At 34.7% G+C, this 14,217-nt stretch overlaps 1 protein-coding gene across 1 annotated transcript; it reads left to right on the forward strand.

Annotated features, from left to right (window-relative positions):
- On the forward strand, positions 4,384–5,951 carry LOC109829412 (transcription factor MYB52-like). Its single transcript, XM_020396538.1, has 2 exons — positions 4,384–4,677; positions 5,215–5,951. The coding sequence occupies exons 1-2, from the start codon at positions 4,518–4,520 to the stop codon at positions 5,802–5,804; spliced, it is 750 nt and encodes a 249-aa protein (XP_020252127.1). The 5' UTR covers positions 4,384–4,517; the 3' UTR covers positions 5,805–5,951.

Here is a 14,217-nt window from a genome sequence, read left to right on the forward strand (position 1 = left end):
TTTTGTGGCTAGTTTGTCATTAATTCTAGACTTCTCACCAAAGATAGATTGGGCCGAATGGGTATCCTGAGCTCAAATCAGACTCACTGTGTCCTGTGTAATAGACAGGAACTGGAGACCAGTAACCACATCTTCTTTGAATGTTAATTTTCAGCTGAAGTTTGGAATTTAGTGATGGAATGGTTGAAATATAGATGGAGGTCATGTGAATGGGGTTTGGTTTTGAATTGGTATTCTTATAGTTTGAAAGGAAAGGGCCCTATGAAGAAATTGAAGAGGATGTGCCTATCCACTGCTGTTTATATGATCTGGAGGGAGAGAAATCGGAGAATCTTTCAAGGAAAAAGGAAGCTCCCTGCTCAGATTCTTAGTGACATCAAGTTTTCTGTTTTTACAAAAGTTCTTAATGATAATTCAAATGTACATATGAAGTATATTCTTGAGAACCTGTAATTCTTTGGTTTCCAGCTCTGCTGGCACTTAGATGTACTGCTCATTCACAAATTGGAAGATGAATAAAATTAAGTTCATTGACCAAAAAAAAAAATCCTGACATGAAAGTTTATAAAATGCGATATATATGCAACGCGGCATTATCCTATTGAAATTATATGGGTACCGAAACTGCAAAAATAAATTATATTTAAAAGCTAAGGGGCTGTTTGGTTCGTTTCCTTGATATAGAGAAATGCAATTCCATGTAAAGAAACACAAGTTTTTGAGTTTTCCAAACTTTTCCAATAAATAGATTGTTTTGCTTTGGTTCGCACATAAAAAATGGTGGGAAACCAATGTATTTATTTTTCTTGTGTTTGGTTCGCATAGAAAAAAAAGGAAATCTTTTGTGAATAAAGCATAGAAGGAAAAAAAAATCTGACGTGGCAGAGTTTTCATCAATTTCACTTGGTTGGGGAAGGAAATCGGAGGGGAAAAAAAATCTTAGTTGGCGGCGATTTCAACAGAGTTTTCCCTCTTCCATTCGAGCGAACCAAAGCGGCACAAAGAAATGGACGGAAACAAAAAAGCTGACGTGGAGGGCTAAAAATCTGACGTGGAGGGGTTTTCTGAGTTTTCCACCCCTTATAATAACGAACCAAACAGCCCCTAAATTAAGAGATTCCTGAATTGGCTTAAAGTCTTATTACCTTTTCATTTAAACCTGTTTTACTAAATATATAGATAGATTAAGGTTGAATGTTGGCCAAGTTTGTGACTATTAACACTATTCATTAAGGAAATTTTCACCAATTAATGCCTGAAAATTTATCGTCTTTTCTAACAACTTCAAATACTATTAAACTTTGAACCTTGACTTCTCTAACAAAACCTGTATGTAACTAAGTCATTTGCTCAAAATAAGTCGACCAGAAAAAGTAGAAAGTTGCTTTCGGTTGCTTAAACTTCTAAATTTCACACATCTTTATTATAGTTGTTGGGGATTGTAGCCTCCTCGCCTACTACGATTTGCGCAACTTATAAGCCAACCCAAAATCAATAAGATATAAAATAATCACAATCGATCAAGAAGAAAGAACACCGAGATTTACGTGGCTCGGTCGACCAACTTCGACCTATGTCCACGGGGCAACAATACGAAAAATCCACTATGTATCAGGGAGAACTACAAGATGAATCACTCAACTCTCGTTTCTTAATCTCTCAACCTCACATACATAATCAACTCTCATACTATCTTCAAAGTCCTCTCCTTACAATCTTTTGCACGGACAAAGACTGCAAACCCTCTCCCAATGATGTAATCTTTTGCACGGACAAAGACTACGAAATCCTTGCCTCTCGCACAATATTCGTGAATCAGGTTACGCCCTCTGCTCACCCTAGATTACAAGAATATTAACTCTCTCTCATCTGCTTGGTTTTTCCTCCAACAATAGAAGAATATATATAGAGAAACCAAAACCCTATCTCTAGCCTAACTTCCTAACTAGAATAGGATTCAAACTCCTAATCATGATGAGACTCAATCTCCTAATCACGATAGATCTCTAACTATATCTAATTCTCATGAAGTTATACAAAGAATCAAAGACACAATCCCATCAATAGTATTCATCATAATTCCTAGGGGATAAAAAAATGTCTGTTGTTTCACTCAGAAATATAGTTAAGACATTGGAAGGTAGTACTCCAATTTTCAAACTTATCTAGCAAAAGAAGAACATATGTTATTAAATTGTTATCGAGATTTTCTATCAAATTTCCTTTCCTATATGAATTTCAAATAACCTTTCTAAATTCTAATAAATCTCGTATCTAATTAAGTCATCAACAAGAAATGTATACTTTTAAGGATTTTCGAGATACTCAAATGATAATTCCAACCCAATTGTTCATCCCCCTAAAGGCTTGGCTTCTAAACTTATTCATGATTTATACTCTATTCACCATACTTTCTTTAGTCATGTTAGATGGAATGTAGGTGATGGTAAAATATGCTTTTTAAATGGACAAGTGCTAGCTCTCTTAGTAGTCTATTCCCAAGAGCTCACCAGTTAGCATTCTCTCACTCCTGTTCCATACACTCATAAGGTCTCATGCTTCAAAATGCTTGGAACTGGCATCCTATTCTCGGAAGAGGGATCACTCCAGAGGATAGAATTGAAACCTCGACTCTTCTCTCCCATCTGGATCCATTCACACTTGCAGGAAGCTCTAATCATGATAGCCTCTGGTGGCCTCACCACCCTACGAGAGTATTTATAGTCAAATCCTTTTATTCAACTACCAACTTCAGAGACTCCCTTCTCCACAATTTCATTTGGAAATCCCCTAACCCATTAAAGATCAAGGCATTCTTTTAGATCCTCAGTAAATAGAAGCTGCAAATCAGAGACAAACTAGCCAAAAAAGGATGGACTAACGACACTAGTTGCTCTCTATGCAAACAGTGCATTGAGTCCCATGACCATATGTTCATCAATTGTCCATTCACATCCTCAGTGTGGACTATTCTTCTCCCCCAAGTACCTATAGATTGTTGGTCTCAGGAATCCTTGATCTCAATCAAAAGCAACCCATTGTTCAGTTACAACCTTAAAGTTCTATGGAAAGTCATGCTCCCTTGCTTTTGTTGGTAGAAATGGAACAGCTGCAACAACCTCATATTTAATAATATTCAAGTCAACACTCAGAAAATAGCTACTAAGGTTGCAAGATAAACTCTGTTCTGGACAGGCACAACAGAAAATAGAGTTTCAAGCATATTACACAAGGCCGCCATCAACTTGGGACAGAAGGAGCTTGCAAAAGCAGGTACGGATGATCCAGTTGGTGATAACTTCTCGGCAGACAACTGATCCAGAAGCTCTCCAGAGTAGCAGATAGTCATAAACCCAGTTTCAATTTCACTCTAATTGCGTTTCTGTTGTTTTTCTTTTGTGTTCGTTTTTTATAGCTGAAAGTTCAGCAGTGATACACTTAGTTTTTTTCAGTTTCGGAGGTTTGGTCGTAGCCTCTGCGAAGGAGATTAGTGTAGTTATGACACTTCACTAATATCCTTTTGCAAAGACCAACAATCTCTCCTAGTTTTGTATGTTCTCTAACTTCTTATTTTAATGCATATATGAACATGGTATCTCACCCTGTTTTTCTCCTTCAAAAAAATTGTATACTTTGTGTTTCTGTCTTTGCAACATTTGCTTTTAAACTTCTGAAATTAATATGTAAACTTTATAGCATAAATGCCCCCATTATAACAAGAGGACTTCTAATCATACGAAGTGTAGCTATTGGAATTGGCAGTTAGCCATGTGAATGCATTAATTTAAAATTTGCTCATCCACCTAATTTTCAAGGGTTTTCTCAGATCTTAGTCAATCTACTTCCCCATTACCCTAACGATCAATCGATGTTGGGAGCGGTCCTGATCAGTTAAGGTCTTTGAAGAATATTATGGATGTTTTATTTATTTATTTTTATTCCTTATTAAAAGATGATATATAATCTTCAAGAAAATCATGTAGGCTTTGAATATGGTATTGAATAAATATCATTATCAATTAAATCTAAATTGTAGTTTATAGTTCAATCCTACCACTTCATGAAACATCATACATTAATAACTCTAACTCACTGGTAAATTTGTCAATCAGCATCTCATAAAATAATTAATCTAATTACTTTCGTAACTACATGATTTTTAAGTAGAAAAGTTTGAAACTTGCCATACTATAAGAGTGCATGCATACGTGTGGGAGAGTTTGAAAGAGAAAGAAATATTGTGAAGGAAGTTGAGAGAATATTGTTAAGGAAGTTAAGAAGATATATGTAGGTGACCAAAAGCTCATATAAATGCGCACTCACAAACACACGTATATATTGACATTTATAATACCTTACCCTTTGTTGTCGTGTAAAACTAACAAAAAAGACTTGCCATCCAAAAACCCTACCCTCTCCTTTACATAATTTCCCCTTTACCTTCTCTCTCCACTTCTTCCTCATATCAAATATCATATAGTCAGCAAATAAGCTTATCTTAGTACAAGGAAATTTATATGGAGGAAAACATGGAGGCTAGCGGCTCTGAGGATCAAACAAAGTCCTGCCCACGGGGCCACTGGCGACCTGGCGAGGATGAGAAGCTGAGGCAGCTCGTTGAGCAGTATGGCCCTCAGAACTGGAACTCTATCGCGGAGAAGCTCCAAGGACGATCAGGTTCATAATTATGAGCTCAAATGATCGATATACATATCTCCATCTTTCAAACTTTATCTTCTAGTTGCACTTTGATACCCCAAAAGTTTCACTACTCATTTTTACCTTTGATATCCTAAAATTCTATCTTGACAGTTTGATAGCCTCAGGTACAGAAAAATGAATATTAATCTCATTCAAGTATATCATATAAAAAAAGTCAATTGAATATTAAATAAAATTTTCATCAAATTTTAGTTTTTCAAGTTAATTTGAAAGGGAAAAAAATCAACAGTTTGTGGTATATAATTGTCAAAGTAGCATTAAGAATATAAGCAAAAACTAATAATTTGTTTAGGACCTTCTGTTTCTACGCAACGACAAATGATTAAGCCACAGTTTTAGTACTAAATTAACGTGAAGATTTTCTCGGTCTGAATCTTTGAGATATATGTACACTTACATCTATTTAATTTCTTCTGTTAACGGGGATTGCATTCTGACCCTGGCTCTATAAATACTTGTATTCTAAGAAAAGTTTTTAATTGTGTTTTGCAGGGAAAAGCTGTAGATTGAGATGGTTCAACCAACTAGACCCAAGAATCAACAGAAAACCCTTCACTGAGGAAGAAGAAGATAGACTCCTCGCAGCTCATCGAGTCCACGGCAACAAGTGGGCCCACATCGCCAGGCTGTTCCCTGGCCGGACTGACAATGCAGTCAAGAATCACTGGCATGTCATCATGGCTCGTCGCCAGAGAGAACGATCGAGGCAACTTGGCAAAAGTAGTAGAAGTAGTAGTATTTATGACCCAACTTCAGTGCATCAAGAAAGAAATCATATTTCAAATCACAGGATGTTCGAGTTTAGAAACCCTTTGAAGGGTTTCGCCCCTTCGAGTTCTTCTCAGTTCTCTTGGGGGTTTCCAAGCTCTTCTCAGTTCTCTGATCGCCTCCCTTATTATCATCGTTATCGTGGTTTAGGCTCTGCAAGTCCATTCTCTATTGGCTTCTCATTTGTAGATGATGAGTGCAAATTTGTGAAAATTGGGGATAATTCTAATGAAGTAATGATGAAACATGAAGATAATGAATCCTTGAAGAAGGATGTGCCTTTCATCGACTTCTTGGGTGTAGAAAATCGCTAGGTGGATGGTAATGTATTTTAGGAAGGTTGAGGATATGAATATTTATGCATATGTACATCACAAAAATGCAAATTTCAGATGCATCACCAAGATATGTGATCATTGTTTTTGTTTTAGATCATGTAGTAAATTTTATTCAATAAGTTTACTTAATGTTGGCATATTAATTATTGTTGTGTTTCTTTATGTCCATTAAGTAAGTAAGTGTTATATAATATATATATATATATATATATAATATATATATATATATATATATATTTATATATATATAATATAAAATATATATATATAATATATATATATATATATATATTATAGTATATATATATATATTATATGTATCTATAATCTAGTATATATATATATATGTTATATATATATATATGTTATATATATATATAATGATATATATATATATTATTAATATATATATTATATATATATATATATATATTATATATAATATATATATAATATATATATATATATATATATATATATATATATATATATATATTAGGAAAAGTGTTCCTAAGATGACGCTTAGCATATCATCTAATACGCGCCTAAAATCACATGATTGAACTAGATTGTGGATGATCCGCTCCGTTGAACTTTGATCACATATTCTAAAACCCCAAACACCAAGTTTGGGGTGATCCCATCGTTGTTTGACCATCCGTCGAGCCATGTGAAAAGTTCTATTCATTCGAAGCCGTTAAAATTGATACGATGTGATGAATGGTCAACAACGACGGATTCACCCCAAACTTGATGTGTTGGGGTTTTAGAATATGTGATCAAGTTCAATAGAACGGATCATCCACAAGGTAGCTCAATCATGGGATTTAGGCCGCATCTAATTAATGTTATTAAGCGTCACCTTATAGAACACTTTCACATAAATAATAGTAGTACTCCACTCCCCTAACACAAAGAAAAAAAACTATAATGAATTCAATTGTTCCAATAGTAAATTAAATATATCAATAATACACATATATGTTTGTTGGTAATATAAAATTATTGATTGCTATGTATATATGATATATATAAAAACATGCACATATAATTTCCAACAACAAATGGTTTTGAATTTTGAAATGTACTTGAGCACATGATCCTAAGTTATATCTTCTTACTTCTTCTTGCTTTTTTCCCCTTCTTCTTCTGGCATGGCAGTCTTGTGTTTTTCTAGTCAATTTAGTTGAACCATATGGGAAAACTATATGTATATCATGCAACATATACTTTATAAACAACAATATGGTTTTGAATTATGAAATATACATGAGCACATTCTTCTTCTTTTTTAAAGGTACTTGATCCTAAGTTATATCAGAAATATAGTCATATGGATTGATTTTTACTTGCATCGTAATTAAAAAGAAGTAACTATCACTATACTTATAATTAATTAATCTTTCTCATCATATATGGTTTAAATAAGTTGAAATTTTGTCAGCTATATTAGTTCATCCCTATGAAAGGAACAGAACACTACTTGTAAGGTAACCAAAGATCACTGTAGGTTAATTGCATGCTTGTCACATTCATTTTACGATATATCTTGAAATTACTGAAAAATAATTAACAGGCCAAAATATGGTTCTCTTAACAAGAAATTAATTTGAGTGTATGACTCAAATGTATAACAACCATTACTTTTAAACCATATAGAACCAACGAAATCTATAACAATTGTCATTGGTAGGCCTATTGCTACTGATAAATTGACTGCAAACAAACAAAGGCTGACTTATGCTAGAGTCCTAGTGGAGGTTAAAATGCCCTCTCCTCTCCCTGATCATATAACTGCTCAAGGACCAAATGGAAAAACTTATAATCAGAAGGTGCATTATGAATTCAAGCCTAGATGGTGTGACTTGTGCAAATTTGTAGGACATGACACTAATTTCTGCAGTAAACAGCCTAGAGTTCAAAAATGGATTCCTAAACAAAAGCCATTTTCTGAGAATGTTGCAAACACTAATAACATAGTTACTTCATTTCCTGATGTGCAACAAGTGGAAATTTTGAATCAAACTGGTAGGAGTAATATTGGGGAATCTGTTGAACAAGTACAAAATATTGAGGGTTCTAGTCAGAATGGGATCATTGAAAATATTTCTCATCTTTCTCCTGTACAGGTTGTACATGTTCAGGGGGCTGATTTGTCTAAAGGTAAGGGGTCCTTACATCAGGGGAAAAAATTCATGTCTGTGCAACATAAATGCAGATTTCATGTCTGTGCATGTTGTGCACGTCCAACAACATGAATCTGTAACTATAGGGTTTTATACAAATTCATTGATATCAGCCAAAGGTAACAAGCAAAAGTTTCATGTTAACCCTTCTGTCCCTCATTTAGAAGGCTGTTCTCATGCAAATGATGCTAGGATCTCTGGTAAAATGTTATCTGGAAATTCTTTCTTATCTTTGGATAATTTAGAGTTTGATCCCTCTATAATAGATAGGGGGAGATTGACTAAATGAACCTTTCATTTTGGAATGTGAGAGGGTTAAATAAACCCTCAAAGCAATTGTCGGTAAAGCAACACTTGGTGAATTATCATCTCTCTTTTATTTCTCTTCTTGAGACCAAAATTAAGGAGTCTCTATTACCTAAGGTTGCTAAGAAAATTGCAAAAAACTAGGATTAGTTATCAAATGTTAGATCTCCTGGCGAAGCTAGAATTATTATTATGTGGGATGCTAATGTTATGGACATTCAAACTATTAAAGTTTCTAATCAACATATCTCATGTTCTGTTAAATCTGTGGATGGTAAACTAGACTGTGTCATATCTTCAATTTATGGACACAATCATTTGGAGGCTAGGAAAGAGTTATGGTCTGATCTGATTAATGTTCATCAAAATGTTGGAAATTTACCTTGGTTAATCTTTGGAGATTTCAATGCTATGATTAGCAATGAAGAAAAACTGGGAGGATCTGTTTTATCAGAAGCTGATACAAGAGACTTTGGAAACTTCATTGATGATTGTTGCATCTCCCATTTGAAAACCACAAGATGCTATTATACTTGGAATAATAAGCAAGATTCTGACACTAGAGTTTGGAGCAGACTTGATAGGGCATTGGTTAATGGCTCTTGGATTAATATGTATAATGCTAGTCAAGTTGAATTCCTCCTTCCAAACTTTTCCGATCACTCTCCAGGCCTTGTAACTATTTTTGAGAACAATATGCAAGGGAAAAAGCCGTTCAAAAATTTTAAAATGTGGACTAATCATCCTAGTTTTCTTGATACAGTTTCAAATACATAGCAGTCTTCTTTTGAGGGATACACTACATATTAAGTTTATTCTAAGCTCAAACTGCTAAAGGGATCTCTTAAGGAATTGAACAAGAAACACTTCAACAATATCAGTGAGCAAGTGATAAGAGCAAGAATTGCTTTGGAGGATGTTCAAAAGTCTCTTCAAGCAAATCCCATTGATCCTGCACTCATAAAACAAGGAAAAAACTACCTCATCACTTATAATAGACCGTTGGACTGTGAATTATCTTTTTTTCAGCAGAAAGCTAGAATTGCCTAGAGCTTACAAGGGGATAGATGCACCAGATTCTTCCATGATGTTGCAAAAGCAAATAGACACAACAACAGAATTATGGTTCTCAATAATAATAGAGGAGATAGAATCACAGATGGTAAAGATATTGTCAATGATTTAGTTTTTTTTTATAAAAATCATATGGGGACTGCAATGGTAACTTCCCCTCCTGACATCAATGTTATAAAAGTTGGCCCATGTTTGAATAAATCTCACATCAGGGAAATGTCTAGACCTATTTCAAAGGAGGAAATCAAAGATGCTATCTTCTCAATGCCAATCTCACATCAGGGAAATGTCTAGACCTATTTCAAAGGAGGAAATCAAAGATGCTATCTTCTCAATGCCAGACAATAAGGCACCAGGTCCTGAGACCTATTTCAAAGGAGGAAATCAAAGATGCTATCTTCTCAATGCCAGACAATAAGGCACCAGGTCCTGATGAGAGTTTAGTGTTTCTTTTTTCAAATTAGCATGGTCCATTATAGGAGAGGATGTTACTATGGCGATAGGAGAATTTTTCAAACCTGGAAAACTCTTGGGCATGGTGAACTCCACTTCTATTACAGTCATCCCTAAGGTGCACTGTCCTAAACTCCCTTCAGATTTCAGACCTATCTCTTGCTGCAACTGCATGTATAAATTCATTTCTAAGATCCTGGCAAATAGGATTAAGAAAGTGATGTGTTACCTTGTGAATGAAGCTTAGTGTGATTTTGTGCAAGACAGACATATTAGTAGTAACATCATGGTAGCCCATGAGCTTGTTAAAAGCTATAATAGGAAGAATCTTGAAAGCACCCTAATGCCACTAGGAAGGAACCCAAGAGGGGGTGAACACGGTTTATGCTAATCTATTCTAGTTTATTACCAATTAAAAACTTATTAACAAGTTATCCTTGCAAGAATGATATATTACAAATATATGTGCAAGGATATACAAGTAGCACAAGGGTAAACAAACTACTAAATTGATAGAGCAATATTAAACAACAAGCAATTGACAAAGGTGATATAAATGATATGCACGAATATAAAGGAATGCTAATGACAAACGTAAATAAATGATATGATCATGGAGTTCAGTCCCCACGACCTATGTCTCTACTCCTCACCTTGAGGAGATCTCCACTATCACAACCGGGTTTTCTACGCTCACCCGAATAACGTTTACACTATCACAACCGGGTTTTCTACGCTCACCCGAATAACGTTTACACCTCACACTCGGTTTTCTAGCTCACCGAAAACTTTCACCCGAATAACGTTTACACCTCACACTCGGTTTTCTAGCTCACCGAAAACTTTACAATCACTCACAATATAAACACACTAACTACCATCTCAAGTGTTGGTCTCTAGCCCGTGTCTCCCTCAAGTGTAGGAATTACAACCTTTCTCTAACATTAACACCTACCCCACTCCTCTTGGGACTACCCCATCTCTCACCACACATTTCTCTTGGTGTCTTAGTGTAATACAAAGTGAACCTCACAATTAAGCTCGATATAATAAATGATTTATTCTCTAACAAGATGAGAACTCAATTAAGCACAACTCGAAGTTACAATCTCTCACAATCCTAATTATACTATGTATGAAAATACTAAAAGCTCAAGTGAGTGTGTGTAACACTGAGATTTAATAAATCAAAACCAAACTAAACTCAATATAAACTCTAGCTTAGAAAAATGATAATCAAACAATATAAATGTAAAGCTAGATTGAGTTTAGGAAAACTTCTCTATAGATAATAAGAGAGAAGAAGAAGAGTGAATGCTCAAATACTAAAGGATGATCTCCTCTTTGCTCTTGTGAAAATTGCTTCACAAACTAAACTCAAACAAACTCTTAAACACTTTTAAACAAAACTTAAACCCTTATAAAACTTGTTTAAAACATTCTTGGATTAAATAAAACTAAGGATATATGGGGGTATTTATAGAAACCCCAAAGCCAAGAGAAAATAAGGCAAAAAGACTAAAAACCAAAAACTAGAACAGACTGAAAAAAGCTAACCGTTACAGCATCAGTCGATTGACGACTTTCATCAGTCGACTGATGGTTTTCATCAGTCGACTGATGAGCTAACCGTTAGAGGTATTTTCCAGCTCATCAGTCGACTGACGACCTTATCGGTCGACTGATGACCTCATCAGTCGACTGGTCAGTCGACTAAAATAAAACAGAAACTTTTGTTGATTCCAGGCATATTCTTCAGTCGACACATTAGTCGACTGATTTCATCAGTCGACTTACCAGTCGACTGATAACAGGTTATCAGCCTGAATCAAATAGTAAAACTAATTTTTGAAGTGTCTTTAAAAATAGTAAATAAATTCTAAAAAATATAAAACTTTAGGAAATCATTGTAAACATGTAAATAAACATGTTACAAAAGAAATTTTTGGAATTACACTTCTCAATAGTAAAAACTCATCATTTTTTAAATATGTCCAAAAACATAAAAACTAAACATACATGTTTTTGTTATTTGACATAACCACAATATTAAACCTTTTGTAAAATGATTTTAATGAATTGATATAAAATATTGTTATGAAGTCCATAAACAAATAATTCAATATTTTTACAAATTCATTTTTGTATAAACTTGAAAGCTATAAAACCAAAACATATATATATATATATATATATAACCAAAACGTGTATGTGTGTGTATGATTGAGCTTAAAGTACTAACACACATAATATAAAAACCTAAACTAAATATACCTAAGCTTGTGATCTTCAACGAAGCTCTATCTTGGTATACTTGCGGATGAAACGGAAACTTGGATATTTAACTTGAATTGCAATGCTTCATACCACAATTCCGCCAACCTTCATTGGATATGATCGTGAATGCTCGATTCCATCCATCCTCCAACATATTGTTTATCTATAATAAATTAAAAAAACATAAACACTAGACAAACAACATTAGTAGTAAATTGTTTGTTAAAACATCATCAAAACAAAAGACCCAACAAATCTCTCTCCAAGGGTAATGCTAAATATAGATTTTAGAAAGGCATTTGATTCTATTAGCTGGGAGTTTCTATCTGATATGCTCAAGGGATTGGGATTTCCAAATGATATGATCAAGTGGATCATGTCTTGTATTTCTTCTCCAAAATATTTTATCTCCTTCAATGGTTCTCTTCATGGCTATTTCAAGGGAGAACATGGTCTAAGACAATGGGACCCTCTCTCACCATATCTTTTTATTTTAGGAATGGACTATCTCTCAAGGAGTACTTTGGGCTTATTGAAAAATGACAAGCTCTTCAAATTTCATCCTAAATGTGGTAAACTCAAGACCACTCATCTTATTTTTGCTGATGATTTGCTCCTCTTCTCTAAAGGATATTTATACCGGTTAATAAGCTTTACCAATGTGTTAAAAAATTTGGTCTCATCTCTGGGCTTGAAGCAAACCCTTAAAAATGTTCTATATTCTATGGTGGAGTTGATGAACCTGTCAAGACCAATATTATCTGGGGTTTTCAGAAGGGGTTTTGTCTTTCAAGTACCTAGGAGTTCCTCTCATAACCAAAAGGATGTCTATATTGGATTGTGATCCTCTCTTCAAAAAGATTGAGGGATAATTTAAAAAAAGATTAATCATAGAAATCTCTCCTATGCAGGAAGACTTCAGGTCATTAAAAGTGTCATTCTTGAAGTACAAATCTATTGGACATCAAATTATATCTTACCAAAAAGTATGCTTCAAAGAATTGATGAACTTTGTAGGAAGTTCATGTGGGGAAATTTTGCTCAGTCTGACAAGACTCCATTAGTTGCTTGGGAGAGAGTCTGTGTAAGTAAGAAACATGATGGCTTTGGTGTTTTCTCTGCCTCAAAATGGAATGTAGCATCTGCTTTGTGTTGCATCTAGTTTATTCACAACAACAATGAATCATTATGGATAAAATGGATCCATGGTACCTACTTAAGGCACATGGACATTTGACATGTTAAGGCTAGAAAGGGAGACTCTTGGACCTAGAAGCAATTGATAAAGGTCAGAGATAAAATGGTGGAATGCTATGGGGGATAACCTAAAATTGATTATCAGCTCTTATTACAAAAATGCTAAACTCAAGCTGTCAACACTGTATAATGCTCTCTCATCTACTTCAACAAATGTGCCATGGTGCAATACTATCTGGGAGGTATCAAATGTCCCTAAACACTCTTTTGTGTGTTGGTTGGCGATTCAGGAAAGACTTCTCACTCAGGACAGGCTACTAAGGAAGGGAATAATCAACTCAAATATGTGTTATCTCTGTTCTGGTGCTGGGCAGGAAACTAGATATCATTTGTTTTTCGAATGCACATACTTGAGCAATGTTTGGAATTGAATCATGGAGTGGTTAAAATTCAAATGGAAATCATGTCAATGGAACCACATTTTGGATTGGTATTCCAATAGGTTAAGAGATAAAGGATTCAAACAAAAAATAAAGAGGATGACTTTAACAACTACAATTTATTGCATCTGGAGGAAGCGTAATGTCAGATTCTTTCACCAAAGATGCAAAGCTGCAGATCGATCAATTGGAAAGAGAAATCAAGTTTGAAATCATAACATCAGTGCTCAACAGTCCCTCATCCTCTTACTGGGAAGAATTGTAGAATGTTTTTTTTGAGGAGTTGTGTGTTTGAATTGTAGAATGGTTATTTTGAGGAGCTGTGTGTTTTTAGCATTTTTTATTTTCTCAGTAGGTTGTACTGAGTATTAAGGTGTATATAGGGCTGTCCAAAAAAGCCCGCGGCCCGGTGCTCAGCCTGGGCCCGGTGCCCGGGTATTGACCAGATGCCCGGTG

Source organism: Asparagus officinalis, chromosome 2, assembly GCF_001876935.1.
Source record: "Asparagus officinalis chromosome 2, Aspof.V1, whole genome shotgun sequence".
NCBI classification, from domain to species: Eukaryota; Viridiplantae; Streptophyta; class Magnoliopsida; order Asparagales; family Asparagaceae; genus Asparagus; species Asparagus officinalis.